Source organism: Eulemur rufifrons, chromosome 2, assembly GCF_041146395.1.
Source record: "Eulemur rufifrons isolate Redbay chromosome 2, OSU_ERuf_1, whole genome shotgun sequence".
NCBI lineage: Eukaryota > Metazoa > Chordata > Mammalia > Primates > Lemuridae > Eulemur > Eulemur rufifrons.
Window position 1 is genome coordinate 4,504,480 of NC_090984.1, and position 20,223 is coordinate 4,524,702.

Consider the following 20,223-nt stretch of genomic DNA (forward strand, 5'->3'; position numbering starts at 1 on the left):
ATATGTTTCCATTATTTCCAAATTCTCTACAGTGACCAGATATTACTTTGTTAACTAAGGGGATTGGGGCAAAAAAAAAAAAAAAAAAAATCCAAATAGAAATTCCCTAAAGCTCTGCCTTTTAAAAGTCTGCAAGGAAATGCACCAAGTTCTCGCCCCCAGATGGCTTTTAGTTCTCCCTCGCTGCAGAATGTTAGCATTAACTGTGATGATGCACAATCGGCGCTATGCTCTGACGGATGAAGGCAGCTGCTCTGCAAGCCGGGGCGGCTGTGATGACGCGTGGATCACACACGGATTTTCAGGCACCCGAGGACGAGGGAAGGGGAGGCAGGGATCGAACTCGAGGTTTGAGCACTGCGCTGGACCCCACCCCACTCCCGCTGCCCAGGGGTGCCGCTAGCTAATATTCTGCCTTGAGCTGGCAACAGGACCCCTCTGCGCCTCAGTTGCCCCTCCGTGAAATGGGCAGGACACTAATTTGGGTAATCAGGTGTCTTAAGACCTGAAGGGTTGATTTCACCCCAGACAAATGCTCAATGCCCCAAATTTCTAAGATATTCCACTCTCCAACCAGAGTTTCTCCAAGTATGAGGATCAAAGAGGGGAAACTGAGGCCCAGTAGGGCTTATGATGCTCGCAAGAAAGCGTCAGGGGCTTCCCTCCCTCTAGGGCAGTCCAAGGCAGCTTCGGGACCAGGAGACACGGATGTCTGCCCCGAGGGGAAATTTTGTGCTTTTGTGCTCCTCCACAAGAGGAACAACACGTGGGAGACCCGGCAGCAGGTCCCGAGGCAGAGCGAGCAGGGGACACACACAGCCACAGACACCGAAGACAGGAAATACAGCAACGTGAAGCAGCGGCTCCCGCCGAGCCCCCATCCTTCCCTCCCCCCGTCAGCTCTACATCCTGAATCAGGTCTGGGCGAAGGTCTGGTGCTGAAAAGCCCCATCTGCGGCCCGTTATCTTGCAGCAGGCCTGCTAGGGGGGACGGGGAGGCATATTCGGGGGGTTCTCCTTGGCGCCGGCTCCCCACCCCTTGTACAGGGTGGCCCCAGAGGCAGGGAGCAGGCACGGGCCTGGCACACAGTAGACGCCCAATAAATATCTGATAAAGGATGAAAGAATTAAGTGATGCATGTGACCTAAGAGTGACCACTGGAGAAGGTGGACAGGGGCCACCTTGAAGGCAGAGACCTCTCCCCTTCATGCCAGGGACAGAAGTCCAGGGGGGAGATCCCAAGGGTGCTAGAAGAGGCTGCCCCCAGCCCAGCCCCTTAGAGAGCTCTGTCAGCCAAGCCTGGGGTCAGAGTGGACCCCAGCCAGGTGCCTCCAATTAGACCTTGAGACCTGCCTATAACAAAAAGCTCAGTGGTCCCCCTCAATGGGTGGGGAAGCGAAGCAGGGGTCACCTGGGACCTCTTCCTGGAAAGTCCATGCACTAGGGATCATTTGGTGCCAAAGGGCTTGCCCTAAGTCCTGTGGTTGTCCATGTGTAGGTCACTGGGTTTTTGGCTGGCTTCAGGGGACAGGAGCTTAGTGTCAGGTGACTCCGAGGACTCCCTGTCTAATGCTGCTTCCTCTTCTTCCTCCTCTTCCTCCGTCTCCTCCAGAGTCAGCTCAAACTGGAATCTGTCAGGGCCTCCCCACTCAGGGCTGGTGAGGTCCGGGGGGCTCCGGGGGATCTTGCTCTGGTACCACTCACGGTTGTCTTCCAGTGTGTCCAGCAGGCCCTGTGCGTCTGGGTGTACCAGATCAGCCCAGGTCTCCCACAGCGGGTGGGCGATGTAGTCAATGAAACCCACCTGTGGGGGGCGGGGCAGGCATGCAGTGAGCCCTGGTGAACCCAGAGCCAGTCCAGCCTCCACATCTTTGGCCAAGTTGTTCCCTCTGTCTGGAATGACATTTCCCAACTTCTACTCATGCTTCAAAACCCTCTTCAAATAACCCTTCCTCTAGGAGGCCTCCCTTGCCCCTTCTTGACTCCTCAAACGCCAGCCCTGACACCACAGGGCTGAATGTATGTGTCCCCTAGACTGGGAGCCCCTCCCGCATTTCCCACGTCGCCCAGAACACACATTTCCGAACCCCGGGAGTGCAAGTCCCTCTCCCTCCAGCCCAGAGAGAATGGGTCCCAGGTCCAACTCGGCATAGCGCAGACAGCACCATGAGGGTGCACCGCCTCGCTGGCCAGCCCAGGTCACAGGGGGCTTGCGGGGTAGCTCAGTCTCTCCTCCCCTCCCCCATCCCAGTGCCTGCCGCCCGACCTAGCCGCCTGCGGACCTGGGACTTCTCCACCGAGGCCGTGTGCTTGTCACACATGGGGCTGATGTCCAGGCCCGACTCACGCTCGCGGTCGCCCTGCTGGAAGAACTCGGCCATGATGCGGCCCGTCCACTGGCGGTACAGGGGCAGCGGCTTGGTGGGGTTGCTGAGGTCCGCGCAGTGCACCAGGTTCTGCAGGACCTGAGGAGAACAAGGCTCAGGAGGGCGCTGGCCAGGCCCGGCCAGCCCTGAACCCGCCACAGACACATCCATCTTACAGGGGGGAGACCGAGGCCTGGGAAGGGACGAATTGGCTAAGGCATAGGCATGCGTTTCTTCAAGCTCCGTATACAGTCAGCACTTCATAAATGCAGCTAAATGAGAGCTGCACACCTGGATGCGGTCGGAGTAGTTGTCCAGTAGAAGGACACCGAGGCTTGTCACCCTCTTGGTCTCCACCATGGTCTTAAGGTCAGCCAGGAGGTTCATGTGTTTGGACATGTCTGTGGCCAGCACCTGGGGACAGGCAGCGGAAGGTGACAGGCACGCAGGCACGGGGACTCTGTCCGCACTGTCCCCCTCTCTCCCCGGTTCCCACCTGCCGCATGCGCTCAGACCCTCGGCCCTCTGAGCCTCAGCGTTCTGAACCGTGCAGTGCGACAGGAGTCACCGCGCAGCCCGCTCTCAGGCGGGGCTCGGGGCTGGGCTCCGCCAGGGGCTCCGCAGACTTGTGCCCGCGCCGGTGAACACAGAGAGACAGGGGCGCAGACATCGAGGGGCTCCGGGGCTCTAGCCAGAGGCCACGGGAGCCACAGCAGAGTTCGAGGCTGGGGAGGGCCCTGACTTCCGTGAGTCTGTCGTGGGCTCCGGAGCGTTATTGATATTTCCAGCCATTTGGAGGGAAGTTCGGCTCTGGACACAGGTGTTTAAAAACCCACGTGGGGCTGGGTGCGGTGGCTCGCGCCTATAATCCTAGCACTCGGGGAGGCCGAGGCGGGAGGATCGCTTGAGGTCAGGAATTCAAGACCAGCCCGAGCAAGAGCAAGATCTCATCTTTACTAAAAATAGAAAAATTAGCCGGCCATGGTGGCGCATGCCTGTAGTCCCAGCTACTCGGGAGGCTGAGGCAGGAGGATCGCTTGAGCCCAGGAGTTTGAGGTTGCAGTGAGCTAGGCTGATGCCAGGGCACTCACTCTAGCCCGGGCAACAGAGCGAGACTCTGTCTCAAAAAATAAAAAATAAAAATAAAAGTAAAAACCCATGTGGACCCAGCCCAGCCAGGAGGGACCCAGATGTGGCCCACAGGCCTCTCTGAAAATCAGACAAAAGTCTCAAAACTTCTCCCCAAACCTCTCCTCTGCCTCCAATACTATTCAAAGCCCCAACTTCCCATTGCCAAACTTTTAGCTCTTCCTCACGCCACAGTCTGGTTTCCTCTGAGCCCTCCCCGCATGCTGTTCCCTCTCCTGAGAATACTGTTCCCCATCTGCAGCCCCCCTCATCTTGCACATGCTGGCTTCAGGGTTCCCTGCTCAGCAACCCCTGCCTGACCTCCTTATGAGGTCTGGGCTCCCACAGCTCCTTGAACTTCCCCCATGATGGCTCTGCCTGCAGGGCCGTCGTCACCTACGTGTCCATCTCTCCCCCCGACCACGCATCTCCCAAAGGCAAGAAGTGTCTTGGGCATCAGCCCAGGCCAAGCACACAATAATTGCTCAATAGATGCTTCTCACGTGGCTGAATGAGGCACGAGACCCCAAAACCTATTGATGTCCCCCTACCTGAAAAAAAAAAAATCAAACGGACAGATGTGCTTAATTTAAGGCTTAGAAAAAGTTGTACCCGGAACCCTAGAAACTCGGTTGCCATGTGGCCTCTGTGCAAATCGCAGCCAGGCCCTCCCCTGCCCAGGGCTCGGGCAGTCACTGCCGCATTTTACGGAAGAGGAAGCTCAGGCTCAGAGTGGGGACATGCCGGGGCTGGCTGAACCGCCGGCCACCCTGCCGTGTGCAGGGAATGAGGAAGTCCCGATCCTCGCCTCCACCCCTCCGGCCCCAGTGACCGCAGCGGCCTCACCATGTCGATGACCATCTTGCGCAGGCCCTGCCACTGGCGCTTGGTGAGGTTCCGGAAGATGTCACAGTTCTCTGCCTGCAGCAGCTTGAAGCCCACGGCCAGGTGGTGGTTCTCCAGCACCGATGCGTCGTTGTACATCAGCGCCAGCTCCGAGTCTGCAGGGGAAGCCGAGGGTCTCAAGTCCTGCCCACTCGGCCTGCATCCCCCAAAGGCGGCTTTTGGGAATCCTTGGCGAACTCCTACTCATGCGTTGAAGGCCCCACTGTAATGCACCCTCCTCCAAGAAGCCACCCAGGTCCCAGGGTTGGGGGTGTCTGTGTTCGGCTGTGCCTACCCAAGACCGAGGACGCTTCCTAGGGACCACCATGGCAGGAGACAGTGCGTGCTGAGTGCTGGCTGAACGAATAATTGACACTTCCTCTCACTGCACTCTGGGTTTGAGTGGGGGTGCTTCACTCTCGCCCCCAGCACTCCAGTGCTTGTACTCAAAAGGTGCCCAATAATTGCTTATCAACTGAGTTTTTCAGACTCCTTTGAAGGATTCTAAACTTTCAGATCTTGGTGGACCCAGATCAGTTCTGGCACGGCTTGTTAGTCTCTCACTTATTGAGCACCTACTGTGTACCAGGCTTGCTCTGATCACCTGAAGGGAGCGAAGTCTGTCACCAACATTTCACAGATGGGGAGACCAGGCTCAGGGCAGAGACTGGGCCTGCCTGAGGTCACATGGGTGACAGGGCGGAGGCAGGGCCCCCCCGCTCCCCACCCCGACTCACTGGTGTTAATCAGAAACTGGTTGGAGACGCCAGGATGGTCCACGTCGTGGATGGCGCTTGCGAAGACGGCAGCCAGGATTTCCAGGTCTGTGAACACAGCCTGAGCGGGCGGGGCAGGACAGGTGAGGCCAGGCTCTCCGCACCCGCACCGCCCGCCACCTGGCTGCCACGTGGTACCTCGAGGGCGGGTGTAGCCAACAGTACGTGCGTGGACTGGGCCACGTCGGCGGCATGCAGGCTGTTGTGGTAGGCCACGTCAGCGTGGTAGTGACTCTCCAGGGTCAGCAAGTAGGTGACCAGCGTGTCTGCTGGGATCTGGAAGGTCCTGAGCAGGTCCCGCTCCTGGTCCACCACAGGCCCCTGGTCAGGGCCTTGGCCTTGGGCTGCAGCACACACTGTTCCTACTGCTTCTCTCTCCCGAGCCCCATCCACCTCTCAAATGCCCCCTCCTCTGGGATGACCTCCCTGCTCTCTTTCTGATTCCCTCGGTCCTGACTCCACGGGACTGGGGGTGTCTTTGTCCAGCTGTTCTCTCCAGACTGGGTCTCTTCAGGGCCAGGCCCAGGGCTGAGGCTTGTTGACAATGAACTGGTCAACCTAGTGAACTCCTATTCATCCTTCAGTACTCTACCCAAATTATCCCATTCAGGGGTTTTAGAGAGAATTTGAAAAACGAGCATCCCTGAGGTCTTGGGGTAGGAAAGGGCAAAGGAAACCCCAGGTGGACTGGAAGCCAAGGGCAGGGGAGGTACCTGAAAGATGCTGAATATGATGGCTGTGAGGGGCTGGTTCTCGCTTAGCTCTGCCACCTTGAACACATCAAGTCCCCACGTGTTGATGTCTTCCAGCTCCTAAAATGTGAAGGGCTGGAGCTTACCCCAGCCCAACTCTCCCAGACTTTGGAGCCCCAACCCCCACCCAGGTCCCACACCAAGCCCCAGGACACAAGTGGGCAAAGTGAGGCCTGGGACAAGGACATCCACACAGAGCCCAGGGCTCAGCATTGCGGCTCGGACCCACCTTGGCCAGTTGGCCCTCCTGGTCAGTCTGGACCCCAAAGCGTGGGACGGTGGCTGAGGAGAGGCTGGCAGTGTGGCGGAGCCCATGCAAGCCGCTGATCTGGGACATGGGCCGCGCGGGCTCCTGAGTGGCTCCCCCCGGCAACTCCACCTCCGTCTGCTGGTCTGCGGGGGCACGTGAGACTCAGGGAAGCCAGCTTGCTCGCGGGGTCGTCCTGCCTGGCCTCAGGGCCTAGACCCTGCCAAGCCCCAGGACCGACCTATTGTCCTTTTACATGGCCACGGTAAGCTCACAGTTAAGTCCCTCTCTGGCCTGTAGCTTCCCCCGTCCTCTGTTCATGGCTGACTCAGTGAGCCCTTCTGCTAGGCATGGCTCGTAGGCACCTGGGACCCAAGAGCATTTTCTCCCAGACAGCCTAGTGTCCTTTCCATCTCCCACACTGGTGTCCGGTTCCAACTCCTCCTTGGCAAACTTCTACTCATGCTTCAGAACCTTAGCTTTAATGTCCTCTCCTCCTAGACGTTTCCCCTGTTCCTTCCTCTGATTCAGCCTTGACCAATGGGGCTAGGGGTGTCCATGTCTGGCTCTGTCTCCCTAAGACTCAAATGCCCCCTCCTCTGGGATGACCTCCCTGCTCTCTTTCTGATTCCCTCAGTCCTGACTCCACGGGACTGGGGGTGTCTTTGTCCAGCTGTTCTCTCCAGACTGGGTCTTTTCAGGGCCAGGCCCAGGGCTGAGGCTTGTTGACAATGAACTATTTAATCCAGTGAACTCCTATTCATCCTTTAGTACCCTGCTCAAATTATCCCATTATCAGCTCTGTAATAGAAGTCTTTCTTTCTCTCCCTTCTTACTACTTCTATGATGTTGTCCAGGTAGTGACACACACAGCTCACCCAAGAAGGTTCGGGAAATGTACTCGGACACCTGGTTCCCGGAGCGGCTGGTTTCAGAGAGATGGGTCAACTCCCGGTTCAGCATCCGCTTGAACTGGGGGAGGGTAGGAGGTGAGGATGGGGGCGCTGTGCGCAGAGGCAGGCGGTCCGGGCTGTGCGGCCCTCACCTTGCTGGAGGCCATCTCCCCCACCGAATGCCGGGTCTGCAGTGTCTCCAGCTGGTCCAGACACCAGTCCAGCTCGTCCAGGGTCTCCAGTGCCAGCTTCTGCCCAGGCTCCTCTGGGAGTCGAGCTGGTCAGGGCCTGTCGCACCCCCCACTTGGGGACCCTGTGCCCTTCATGCCTCCGTTTCTGCGCCTGGACCCTGAAACCTTTCCCACTGGGGCCCAAGTTCCAGATCTGTCCCCAAGTGGCCGTTATGTGGCCATGGGCAGGTCTCTGTCTCTCTCTGGACCAGCCTGAGCCTCCCCATCGGCAACACGGGCGTGGTGGACTCAGTCCGTGGGGCATTTTGGGGGAGGCAGGCCACAATCAGCTGCAGCCTGAGGACTCAAGGGTGGTCTCCACCGATACAGAAGGGAAGGTGACAGCGGTCCCTCAGTGGGGGAAGGGAGGAATAGGGACAGTACCTGTAGGTGCAGGGCGCTGGCTGCTGGATGTAGAGTCCCCGGCCGATGCCTGCCTGTGAACAGTAGGCTCAGGGGTGGCCCACCCGCCCAACCTGGCCCCACACCCCAGCCTGAAGGCACCAGTGCCCTAGCCCAGCTTGCCACCCCCTTTCCGGCCAGGCCCTGCCTCTGCCCTGCCCACTTTGTCCCTGCCGGCCCTGCACCCACCCCCACCCTCTGCCTACTTGGCTGCCCCATGGCCTTGCAGGTGGGCAAGGGCCGCCACGTTGCTCCGAACCGTGCGCAGACTGGCCAAGACCTGTCGGGAATGAGGTGGTCAGTGGTGGGAAGGAGATGTCGGTCCCACCCGCACAGCTCAAGGGGGTTGATAAGGGTGGGCACCCACCTGGGCAAAGGGTGTGACAATCATGTCTTCTCCGTGTCTGCAGGGAGACGGACCATCAGGGAGAGTGGCCAGGAGAGCACCTGCGCGTTCCCGCCTTCCAGCCTTTACCACACTGTGTCCCCAGCTGAGGGCGTGCTCTCCCAGTACCCTCCTGGTCCTTGGGCTCCCCTCAGCCAACTCTCCCGGGGAGCTACCATGGCCCCTCAGACCACTCACTCACTTTATCTGCATCTCATAAATGGGAGAACCATCCTAGGGGCAGTAGGGATCTTCATAGAGACAGGACAGAAACTATTATATTTCCCTTTTCATTATGGCTACCAGGAAGCTCAAATCAATGTGTTTGTTCAGTTGCTGCTAATTGGGCTTAATGTTTTTGGATTACTACCCCCACCTCACCCCAGCATAAGACCAAGCACAGAAGATCACCTGATACCATTCGCAGCACACTCACTGAATAAATGAGCTCCCTGTGGCAAACTCCTTCTTAAGCCTCAAAACCTAGCTCAAATGGCCACTTGAAGGAGTTTGCTGAATAGAAAAACAAGGAAGGACAGAGGGTCAGGGTGTCATCCCATCAGCCCCAAACTCACAGGTCGCTGGCTGTGGAGGAGTTCCGGGACACGGCCTTGGGCGAGAGTTCATAGTCGCTGTCCGAGCGGTACAGGAAGGACTCGCGCCGCTGGCTGTGCGGGGCAGGAGCCTGGATGATCCGGCCCAGGCCGGGCCCAGACTGAGGGTCCAGGGTGCTTCTCCCGCCCGGGAGCCCATTTTCCAGGTCAAAGCTGAAGGCAGAGGAGGCATGGTCAGAGACGAGGGTGCTGGCAGTTACGCGCCCAGCTGTGGCTTGCACCCGTCCTGTCACCTTCTCCCTGGGGCTGCGCTGTGCTCCGGCAATTGTTTCCAGCTTGTCCATCTGCCCCACGGCCGTACCCTCTCGGGGACTCTGCACCTGTCACTCGCTGGTCCCCGCATCTGCACCCCAGCGTCCCTCCGCACTGGGGTCACTCTGGACTCTAGGAGCTGAGTTCCAGATCTTCCCCAAAGTGGCCGTCTGACCACAGACAGGTATCCCCCTTTCGCTGGACCTCAGCATCCTGTCTCTAAGATGGGCGCGGTGTGGCCCATCCCAGGACTGTCTTAGGGGGTCACAATGGAACGTCCGAGGACTGCGACTGGGCGCCCACATTACAAAGGGGTAAACTGAGATCTAGCTCGCATGGCTGACACGGGGGCTGGAATCAGTTTCTTGGGCTCTTCCACCTGACGGGGGTCAGGGCCAGCCCGGCTCTCTCGGGCTCCTCACTGTCCAGAGAGGTCCCACCGCAGCCAGCTTGGCCACACCTCTGGGGACGCCTGGCCCCGCCCCTGGCCATCCCGGCTCCGCCCCGCGCCAGGGCCGTGGGCCACACCTCCGGCTCGCCGCCGCCGCCGCCCTGGCCTCCCTGCTCTCCCCTTCTCGCCCAGCTCGGTCAAGTACGACCGGGGGGGTCGGGGTCCGATCTGACCTCTCGGAGGTGGACGTGGCCCTGGAGGTCGGTCGGGAGGGTTCGATCAGACTCGGCCGAATCCGACTGCGCTCGGGACGGTTCGGAGAAGCCCGAGCTGGCGCGCTCGCCTCCGTCCGGCCGCGCTCGGCCTGCTTCGAGCAAGTCCGGGCGGCGCTCGGGTCGGGATCGGGCATATTCGGCTGGGTCCGGCTACACTCGGGTGGGTTCGGGAGTCTTTAGGCTCCCGGGGGCAGGTCGGAGGCTGCGAGAGTCCCCGCCCGGGAGCGCGGGGGGCGGGGCTTCCTTGACCCTTCCCTGCCCTTCGGCTGTGGCCGCGGCGGTGGCGCTGGGAGTCGGCTCTGTGGACCGACCCGCGGCGGCGGATCCCCCAAACCACCCTACCAGGGGGAGACCTGCGGGCGGCGCCCCCGCCCTCTTCTCGCCTCTCCCCAAAGGCTCTAGGACAGCGCGCCTGTGGACAAATAGGGAAACTGAGGCCAGGAGCGTGGCAGGGTGTTCGAATCCTGATCCCGCGCGCGGAGGGCGTTAGGTTTGTTCCGGGTGGGAACCCGAAAAGTATGTATAGGACAGAATGTGGTTAATGCAAAACTGAGGCTTGCAAAACAATAGCGGCGGGAGTCCGGGGAGACCCCGACCTTGCAGATCTGACAGCTGCAGCCGGCACTCCTCCCCGCTGCCTGACCCAGACGGTGCTCATCCCTCCCTGGCTCCCCTGATAAGGGCGACGCCGCTGCACGACGGATGTGACTTGGATGGGACTGGGACGGGGGTCCCAGGAGCTGGTTGTTTGAAAAAGAATTAATTACAATCGGCTGCTCTGGCCCACTTACTTGCTGCCCCTGGAACTCCCTGTAAAACCCAAGGCTCTCTCTCGCCTTTTCTCTCCTGGAGGCTCTTTGGCCTTCACCCATCTGCACCCAGACGCTCAAAATAAACAGCATTTTGCTACACAGGAGGCTTCCTGTCTCTTGCTCCGGACCTAGCAGAGGGTTAAGGGGTGAGCGTGGATTTTCTTGGGCCGGGGGGAGGCTGTTTTTCCTCCTGCTCTAAACTTAGCCGGGAGGGGCAGGCCAGGCCGGGTCAGGCTGTGGTTCCATGACGCGCGCTCCGTGGGGCTGCGGCTGTGCAAACCGCGCGGCTGCCCCTCGGCTGGAAGGGTAAACTGAGGCATGGAGACTTGAAGGCTTCATGCCTGGGATCTGGGTTCGGGTCCCGCGTGCGGTGGACCCGCCCTCCTTTAGCGTCCCTTTCTGGGACCCGGTGTGCCGCCCGACGCCCATGCGCTCCCTATGGGGCCCGCAGAAGGGACCTCTCATTGCTGACCTCTGGTGTCCTGAGGTCACTCTCGGGGACCGCCCTCCCACGGTAAAAAGGTGCTGTCAGGGTCCACGGTCACGCCTCCCTTCCCTTCAGCTGTCACTGGCCGTGTGACCTTGCAGAAGGGACCTCCTGTCTCTCTGAGCCTCCGGGTGCCAAACTGCCAAGTAGGTGCCAATTTGGCGCGACCCTAGTGCCAGGTGCCAGCCACAGTCGGCGCCCACAAGCCGCACACCCGCGACCCCAGACTCACGCCCCCGCCCCCAGGAGGTCGTGGCCGGGTCTCGAAGGGTGGGGATTCGAACCCAGAGCCGTGGGCAGTGTCCTTCCTTGGAAGATGCCACGGAACGGAGAAGCGGGCCGCCCCGCTCAGGCGGCACGGGCCGCTCTCAGCCGTTAACTCCCAGACAGTGTCCCCAAAGCCCGCATCAAATCAGGTCTTCCTCCGTGGACACCCAGGACTCGCTGTGAAGCCCCCAGGTCGTAGGGTCGCTGGTGCTGGGACGGGATGGTGGCGGCGGTGGCCTACGCCAGCGGAGGAATGCCGGGTCCCCTCTTCCCACCGCCAGGACGCGCGGCCCGTCTGCCCCGGCAGCCAGTCGGGGGGAGACGTGAGCCTCAGCCCGTCCTGCTCCGGGCCGCACAGTTGGGAAGGGACAGAGGGCCGGTCCCCTGGGCGTGTGTCCAGACGGCGGGACGACGAGATAGAGATAGAAACAGAGTCACCAAGCGCAAGGGACAGACATAGTGTAGGGGAGAGAGAACCAGAGAGAGGGAAGAAGGGGCACAGCCCCCGTGCCCTGACCCGGGCCAGGCCCCAGCTGTCGCCGTCTGTGTCTTTCCTGCCTCCCTCACCTCCCGCCGCTGGGGACCCGCCAGGCCCTCCGTCCCGCCTCACCACAGCGGATGGGCCACGGTGAAGCGCCGCTGCAGGCGGATGCTCTGGTTCACCTGGAGCTTCCTGAAGAGCCCGGGGGAGCCCCGCGGAGAGCCGGGCCCGGGGCCCGGGGCGGGCACTGGAGGGCCCTGCATGGCCCGGACCGCTGGGAGGCTGGACCCGGCGCGGGCTGCGCGGGACCTTTTCTGGACAGCGGCGGGGGCGGGGCCCAGCGGGGAGCGGGCAGAGGGCGCAACGCCCCGCCTTGCGGCTGGACCGTTCCCTAATAACGACCACCGGGACAAACGGGGAAACTGAGGCATGGAGTCAGATGCAACTCTTTACTCCCCCTCTTTCCCCACTGGGGCCCAGAACCTGGGTCCTATCCCACATTCCTCTGCATGTCCCCGTTTGTGCAGCTTGCTGGGCTATAATGGCTGAAAAGAGTTAAGATGAGACAGTTGGAAGGGGAGGTGCCCCGAGACACTCGGCCACCCTGCCCTCATTATCAGGGGGTCACTGAGGCATGGAGTTTGCCACGGGGCTGCCCAGAACCCACCCAAAGTTCCCAATCCTCCTCTGCCCATTTTCCAGATGGACAAACTGAGGCCCAGAGACACCAAAGGGCTGCCCAGAAACCACAAACCCTTAATCCTTTGCCAGGTTGGGAAACTGAGGCTTAGATAGAAGTGGTCACAGGCACAAGTCTTTGTTGCAGGGCAGCAGGGCGCAAACCCGGCCCCATCTCTCCCAGCACTGGCCCCACATGACCCCACCTGCTCTGACATTCCCCAGGCCCTGTCTCCGGATGCCTTCCCCTCTCCACTGTCTCCATGGACAAACATCCGCACTCGGCCCCCGCCAAGCCTTCCGTCCTGGGAAGCCTCAGCTGCCTCCCCTCGCCTCCGGCTGGACCCCACTGGCCCGGGAAGGGGGGCCGCTGGTGTCTGGGGGCATCCCGGAGTGTGTTCTGGGTGCGCTATCCTCCGGGTAGTGGAGTCAGACTGACCCTGTCCCATTCTACAGAAGAGGAAACCGAGCCTCTTCAGGTGTCACACACAGAGGAAGGACCCGGAACATTCATGTCACAGGCAGAGAATCAGGTCACCTCCCAGCTGAGGCCTGACCATGCTCTTTGCTGTGGGGTGAGCCCTGGCCCCGTCCCTCACCCAGCCTGGGCCTTGCCCTGGGGGTCTGCATCAGTTCTGGTGTCCCCAGGGAAATGGTACCCACGTTTCTTACAATCTTGGGGCACCTAAGATACAATCCCGTTGATCAGGGCTTCAGTGGAAGAACCCAAGCCAACTGCACTAAGGCTGAAAACATGATTCTCCCATTATACAGATGAGAAAACAGAGGCTCAGAGATGGGTCACACAGCCCAGAAGGATGGGGAGTCTCAGGGGTCCAGCAAGAAACCCCCCTCAAACTCCCACAACCCTGCAACAAGACACCTGGTGGGAACTGGACCGAGCTGTCCCCAAGACAAAAATACCATCTGTAGCTGCTGGGGCCAGTCCTAATTATAGCCGTCCCCGGGGGACAGAGGCTGCTAGGACCGGCCTGGAGCAGACACTGGAGCCAGGGTCTAAGGAGCCTTGACACTACTGCACTGCTGTGGGAGGGGCTTATGATGGTCCCATGTCCCCAAGGAGAAACTGAGGCACAGAGACGTTCAGGCCCTCCCCTGAAGTTGCAGGCATAAAATGGAAGGCAAGACCAGGTGCAGAGGCTCACACCTGTAATCCTAGCACTTTGGGAGGCCAACACGGGAAGATCACTTGAGGCCAGGAATTCGAGACCAGCCTGAGCAACACAGCAAGACCCCGTCTCTACAAAAAACAGAAACAATTAGCCGGGCATGGTGGTGCGCACCTGTAGTCTTAGAAACTCAGGAGGCTGAGGCAGGAGGCTCCCTTGAGCCCAGGAGTTTGAGGCTGCAATGAGCTATGATAATGTCACTATATTCCAGCCTGGGCTCAAAAATAAATAAATATTAAGAAATAGGCCGGGCGCGGTGGCTCACGCCTGTAATCCTAGCACTCTGGGAGGCCGAGGCGGGTGGATTGCTCAAGGTCAGGAGTTCGAGACCAGCCTGAGCGAGACCCCGTCTCTACTAAAAATAGAAAGACATTATATGGACACCTAAAAATCTATATAGAAAAAATTAGCCGGGCATAGTGGCGCATGCCTGTAGTCCCAGCTACTTGGGAGGCTGAGGCAGTAGGATCGCTTGAGCCCAGGAGTTTGAGGTTGCTGTGAGCTAAGCTGATGCCACGGCACTCACTCTAGCCTGGGCAACAAAGTGAGACTCTGTCTCAACAAAAAAAAAAAAAAAAAAAAAAAATATAAATAAATAAAAGAAATAAAATAAGTGGAAGGCTAAGACTGAACAAAATGACGCAAACTGAATGTGTCCAAAGCACCTGGCACTGAGCCAAGGGCTGTGAATGGAAAAGTCATTTGATTCTCAGAGGATGTCTATAAAGTGGGGATTGCTATTCCCATTTGGAGGATGGGAAACTGAGGCACAGAGCAGCATGGTCATTTGCCCAATGACACACATGCAGTAAGTTGCAAGGCCAGGGTCGCTCGCTGGAGCCAGGGCCAGCGGGGGGCCTCCCAGCTAGTGCCGCTCCCACTTCATATGCTAATTCGCTTCATCCTCTGCAGGCGCAGGGCTGCCCTGACAGTAATATTTTACCAATAGTTTTACCGTTAATGTTTCATTAATAGACTTAAATATTTTATTAGCAGTTCTAACAGTAATGTGTTAACTAATAGCTTTTTGGATGGAGAAACAGCCGCAGCAAGGGGAGGCCACAGAGCCAGGACTCAGAATTCAAAGCCTCGCCCACCTGACCCTGGGAGGCCCCAAGCCCTTCTGGGTAAGGGACCAAAGCTGAAAGAGAGGTGGGCGGGAGGACCCCGCTCTGACCCTGTTCCTACATTACTGCACGAGCCGAGGAGGTGCCCAGCGGCCTCTGGTGCTCTTAGCACACCACTGCCTTGATTTTCCCCATCCGAGTTGAGCGTCCCTTCCCTGGGCAGGCACTTTTCTCCTCTGCTGCCTAGTGACTCCAGAGAGATAAAAATGGGTGTTTTAATGCCCATTTTAGGCCAGGTGTGTTGGCGCACACCTGAAATCCTAGCCTTTTGGGAGGCAGAGGCAGAAGGATCGCTTGAGCCAGGAGTTTGAGAACAGCCTGGGCAACAGTGAGACACTATCTCTACAAAAAATACACAAAGTAGCTGGGCGTGGTGGCGCCTGCCTATAGTCTCCACTACTCGGGAGGCTGGGACAGGAAGATGGCTTGAGCCCGGGAGTTCAAGGTTGCCATGATGGTACCACTGCACCCCAGCCTGGGTGACAGAGTGAGACTCTGTCTTTTAAAAAAAAATGCCCATTTTACAGATGATTAAACTGATATTGGGAGAGAAGAGAGACTTGCTCAAGTCCCCAGGCAGGGTTCCAGCAGAGCAAGGAGGGCGGGGGCTGAGTCACATTTGTGGATGTTCACATGGGTCAGATCATACCCCGCCCCGCTCTAGACCCTCCCATGGCTCCGCATCGCCCTCGGATTTGAATTCACACTTCCCAGAGTCCCCATGTGGCCCGTCTTGGCCTCCCTTCTCTCAGCCCACTCTCTGCTGTTCCTTGGGTCAGCCAGGCTCCTTCCCACCCCCCATGGCCCTTGCCTGATTGCTCTGGTCCCGCGAATGCTTTATCTTTTGGGTGGCGGTTGGACAGTCAGCCCTCTGGAAAGCCTCCCCTGACTAGCTGGGGAAATGCTCTCAGAACACCCTCCAGTCTTGGGTACAATGTCACATTTATTGTCATGATTATTTGCCTGTGAGTCCCTCCAGCGCAGGGCCAGGTCTGCCTAGCTCCCAGCTGTGCCCTCAGCACTCGGTAGGTGCTCTGTAAATGCTTATGGCATAAACAGAGAGCCTCCCATCCCACCCTCAGCCACACTGATCTGTTTTCAGCTCCTTATACACTTGATCCTCTTGAGCCTGGGGCTTTGCACATTCTGTTCCTTCTGCTTAGAATACCCTTCCCCGCACTTAACCCTGGCTGACTTCTTTCATCTTTCAGGCTAAGCTTATATGATATGATACTTCTTCCAAGCAGTCCTCCCAGATCCCTACCCACACGCTAGGTTAGGAGCTCCCGTGGTGACCTGGTCTTTCCCCATCACAGCATGATCACCCTGGGCTGTCTCCACCTGGCATGAGTCTGTCTCCACCATCAGCCTGTGAGCACCTCCCTGTCGGTGGCTGTGCCCCAGCACAGGGCAAGCTGGGGATCAAGTGTGTGCCAGGTTCGGGTGCAGGACATTCATCTCACTGATGCAGGCACTGAGGCTCGGTGAGGCGCTGCCACTTGCTCAACAGCACACAGCAGGTTGGCCGCGGGGCCTGGCATTGAACCCGATTTCCCTGGGCTTTCCTGAGGGGTGAGCCCACCCCTCCCATCAGCACATGTACGCATGCGCGGGCGTGCACGCCCACACATGTATAACCGCAGCGCCCACGACGTGTAGTCCAACACGTGTGTGTGTACACGCACACTGCAGGGACACACCGTCCACCACTCCTGCCTCCCAGACTCACATGGGGTATTCCCCTAGACAGGCTCACACCCACGCTCTGTTTGTTCTTTCTTGAAAATGGAAAACCATGAGTCACCAGGAGGGCTGGGGCGGGAGGGGCTAGGGGGTAAGGAGGGGTGCAAGCGGCCTGCTGGGTCACCTGGGAACAGCTCCAACCCCTCTGGGCTGTGGGGCCCAACTGCCCCAGGCACCTCCCGGGCTGCTGGAGCAGCAGGCTTGTCCATCAGGTAAGAAGCCAGTAGCCCTGCAGGTCCAGCACCCAGACGGGGCAGAGTTAAGCCACTGGGGGGAGGAAGCAACTCACGCAAGGCCACCCAGCCAGCATGGACTCAAACCTGACCTTGCTAGGTCTCTGGACCCTCCTCCTTGGCCCTCAAGCCTCCACCCAGCAGCTGGAGACCCCCAGGCCTGGCCCCTTAGTGATCCCATGTCACTCTCCGTGAGTCTCTTCTGTCTCTGTCTTATCCACACACACAGCCCCGCCCGGTGTATAGGAAGCAGGAGCAGCAGCCCCTCCTTTCTTGCAGGGCAGAAACATCCTGTTCTCAGCCTCCCAAGGGGCTTCCCCTCCTCTTGCGGGCTAACAGGGCGGGGAGGGGGGGAACGCGGGCGGATCGGGGCGCGGCAAGGCGGGCCATAGAGGAGGCTCCTTCTCCCTACGCTGGTGGCAGCCTGCAATGGCCCCCTTCGTACATACCATATATATATGTATAAGCTATAAATATAGGTAAATATATATCATTATATATTAAGCGCACATATGTACATCTGAGCACCCCAGGGTCACCTCCAGGCGTGAGGTGGCTACAACCTCCCCCCCAACACACACAGGCGGACACCGGTGGACATTCCAGGGTCTGGAGAGCCCTCGGACAGCTGGGTCCAAGTGAGGACAGTCACACCCAGCCACACATCCACAGGCACCTCAAGGGGAAACACACAGACACGTGGACAGCTGCCAGTGGACGCGCACGCGCCAGTGTGAGCACACGGGAACACCCCAACACAGCTGGTCACCCAGAGACATCTCGCACGACAGGTCCCAGTACACAACGGGCGGCAGCTGCTCACACACACACACACACACACACACTTCTGGACCCAATCGCGTCTGGGCACACCCTGTCACACGGAAGCACGAGCAATCATGACACCACCACCCCCAGCTCCACCCCAAGCAGAAATAGCCTTTTTACTCCAAAGCGCCGCCAAGCCGAGCAGCAGAGACCCCCGCCCCCCGGAGCAGCGGGGACCCTCCCCCCCTCCCGCCAGGCCGCGGCGCCCCTCCCCCACGCTGCGGGCGGGCCCTGCCCCCGCCCACCTACCGCCGAGGGAAGGACACGGGCCAGGAGCGTCGCGACTTCCCGAGCCCCGGCCGCGGGCTCCAGTCCCGCCGGCGGCAGCCCGCGGGCCTGTCCGGGTCCGAGTGGAAGCGCTGCTGGATGCGGATGGGGCGCCGGGGCTGTCGCCAGAGGTGCTTGGGGGGTCTGGCCGTGCTTTGGCGGCTGCGAGCGAGACACAGCCCTGTCTCGGCGCCTTCGCCGACCTGCGAGGTCTCCATATGCCGGCGGAGGGGCCGTCCCCGAGAGCGGGCACCCGGGAGCGTGCGCGCCCGCCCGGGGCGGCCGGGGCCAGGGGTGCAGGCGACGGTGAGGAGCTGTCCCCGCCCGAGGTGCTGGGGCGGGAGAAGGTGGAAGCAGCGGCTCAAGGTGCGCAGACACGGAGGCGCTGGCGATGCCTGGCTGGTGCCGAAGGGCTGCAGAGGGGTGCGGGGTGCGGGGTGGGGACAGGGGTTTAGGAGACCCCCAGTCCCCAGAACGGTCTGCGGTCCCCTCTAGCGCTGGGTGGAAGAGACTCAAGACAAAGACTTGCAGTGGGGAAGACAGAAATTGTCCTCCTGGTTGCTGCCGAGCGGAGAGCAGGGAGGCAGGGTCTTGGGAGACCCCCTAGTGTCGCGGCGCTGTCCCTCCCTCTGGTGCTGAAAAGGAAGAAGGTAGATTCAGGGGCTCCGGGGGGATGAGACCGCGAGGAGCTGTCCGCGACCCGCTGGTGCCGAATGCAAGTTAGGGAGCCAGGGCTTGGGAGCACCCCCAGACCAGGGCGCCCTCCACCCAGGAGGGGCTGAAAGCTAAGCAGCGGCGGGTCCTCAACCCTCCCCAGTGACAGAGACAGCGGCAAGGAGGAGTCTAGAAGCAGAGTCAAGGGGCTGCACAAATGGCAGTCTTTCTGCCGACCTCAGGAAGGTAGGCTTAGCGTTTCGGCCCCAGACGGGGTCTCTTTGGATCGCTAAAACCCCTACCCACGCGGGGCACGGAGCTGAAAGGACAAGGAAATCGTCAGGGCTGTGGCAGGGCCCTCCCATGTCTGAGACGGACACACAGAGGCCACCTCTGGCCGGGCCTCCGAGGAGCCACTGGTGGGGTGGGCAGAGAGGGTAAGTCAGGTCTCTCAGAAACATCCTAGTTCTGCTTCTAAGACCCTCCCCACTCCCAAGCCCTGGTGCAGCCGAGCTGGGGGTGGGCTGGCACGGGGGAAACCCACCTTTTGCGGAAGCTCAGGAAAAGCAGCGGGAACAGTCCTGAGACTCCCATGCTTTTATAGCCTCACCAACACCAGACCCTCAGCGGAGACGGTGGCATCTCATTCGCCCAGTGATGTCCCAGGCCCCACCTCACAGCCACGATTCCTGCCCTCAAATCCCAGGCCTGCCCCTCCCTTCCAGTTCTGGAAACTCAAGTCCCCACCCACCACGCTTCCTGGTCTCAGGGGTAATTTCCTTGGAAGTGGCAAGGAGAGGTGAGAACATTTTCCATCATGGTTAAAAGAAGTGAACAACACAGGGCTGGATGAATAGGTGTGGTACAGGAGGAGGTGGGGCTTTGTAGTCTCAGACACGACTTGGTGGAGGCCCCCTGTGGGCTCTGGGCTGGGCCAGGGGGGCATTTGGAGCTGCTGGTGGCCACTTGGTGCAGCAGATTTGGGGGGTCAGGAAAAACCCTGATATTTTTTGGGGGGCTCAGAAGCTTTCAACGGGGTATTTTCCATGGAGACTATCTCCCCCTGGCCACAGCTATGTCCCAGGTTGGAGAAAAGGAAGTGTTTGCGCCAGGAACTCAGACAGATGGAGCTGAAGCCCCAGTACCATTCACATCTTGCTGTGTGATGCATAACAAGTGACTCCCTCTCTGCTCCTTACGTGGGTGGCTCAGTCCTTGCCTTCCCCCCTCGCCCCCGAGCTGACCCTGGGAGACACCTTAGCCCAGTGGTGAACGACATGGCAACTGGCTGGCTCTGTCACTCCCCTTCCCAATGCCTGTTTGCTATTCTGGAAAATGAGTGTGATGATGGTGTCCCCAACTCTTGGCATCATTGCAAGGATTAAAAGAGATGTCACACATGCAGGATCCAAACTTGGTATTGTCCATGACGGTTTGCCCTCTCTCCCATTTCTGCTGTCATCCACCAATGGTTAGTGTGTCTACTTTGTAAATATCTTCCAAATGTGCCCACTCCTCCCCAGCCCATGGTTCCCACCCTGGTCCAGGCAGTCTCTCCTGCCCAGACGCTGCCCAAACCTCCTCCTTGGCCTCTGGCTGCTTCCACTCTTGCCCTGACAGCCTATTCTCCCCAACAGTAACCACAGGGAATTTTTTAAATGCCAATATGATCAACCTCCCCCATGCCAAAATAACACCCCCATGGCTGTCCAGTGCACCCAGTGAAGTCTTGTGTGGTTCCAGCCCCTCCCCATCGCTCTGGGCTCCCCTCCCACCCTCCGGCCACACTGATCTGTTTCCAGCTCTGCTTGAGTCTGAAGCTTTGCACCTTCTGTTCCTTCTGCTTGGAATACCCTTCC

The 20,223-nt window shown here is 59.4% G+C and overlaps 1 protein-coding gene across 3 annotated transcripts; it reads right to left on the bottom strand.

Annotated features, from left to right (window-relative positions):
• Positions 1-1,287: 1,287 nt before the first annotated feature.
• PDE4C (phosphodiesterase 4C) lies at positions 1,288-17,943 on the bottom strand. 3 transcript variants are annotated; one of them, XM_069493796.1, is made up of 15 exons: positions 17,693-17,943; positions 8,641-8,832; positions 8,048-8,084; positions 7,887-7,960; positions 7,663-7,715; positions 7,201-7,313; positions 7,034-7,127; positions 6,138-6,301; positions 5,870-5,968; positions 5,295-5,459; positions 5,118-5,217; positions 4,342-4,496; positions 2,659-2,781; positions 2,284-2,466; positions 1,288-1,805 (listed from the first exon to the last, which is right to left on the bottom strand). In XM_069493796.1, the coding sequence occupies exons 1-15, from the start codon at positions 17,926-17,928 to the stop codon at positions 1,473-1,475; spliced, it is 2,121 nt and encodes a 706-aa protein (XP_069349897.1). In that variant the 5' UTR covers positions 17,929-17,943; the 3' UTR covers positions 1,288-1,472. The 3 variants fall into 3 exon arrangements, with proteins under 3 accessions (XP_069349897.1, XP_069349896.1, XP_069349898.1); XM_069493795.1 differs by lacking the exon at positions 17,693-17,943 and adding an exon at positions 11,774-11,907; XM_069493797.1 differs by lacking the exons at positions 7,663-7,715; positions 17,693-17,943 and adding an exon at positions 11,774-11,930.
• Positions 17,944-20,223: the final 2,280 nt, after the last annotated feature.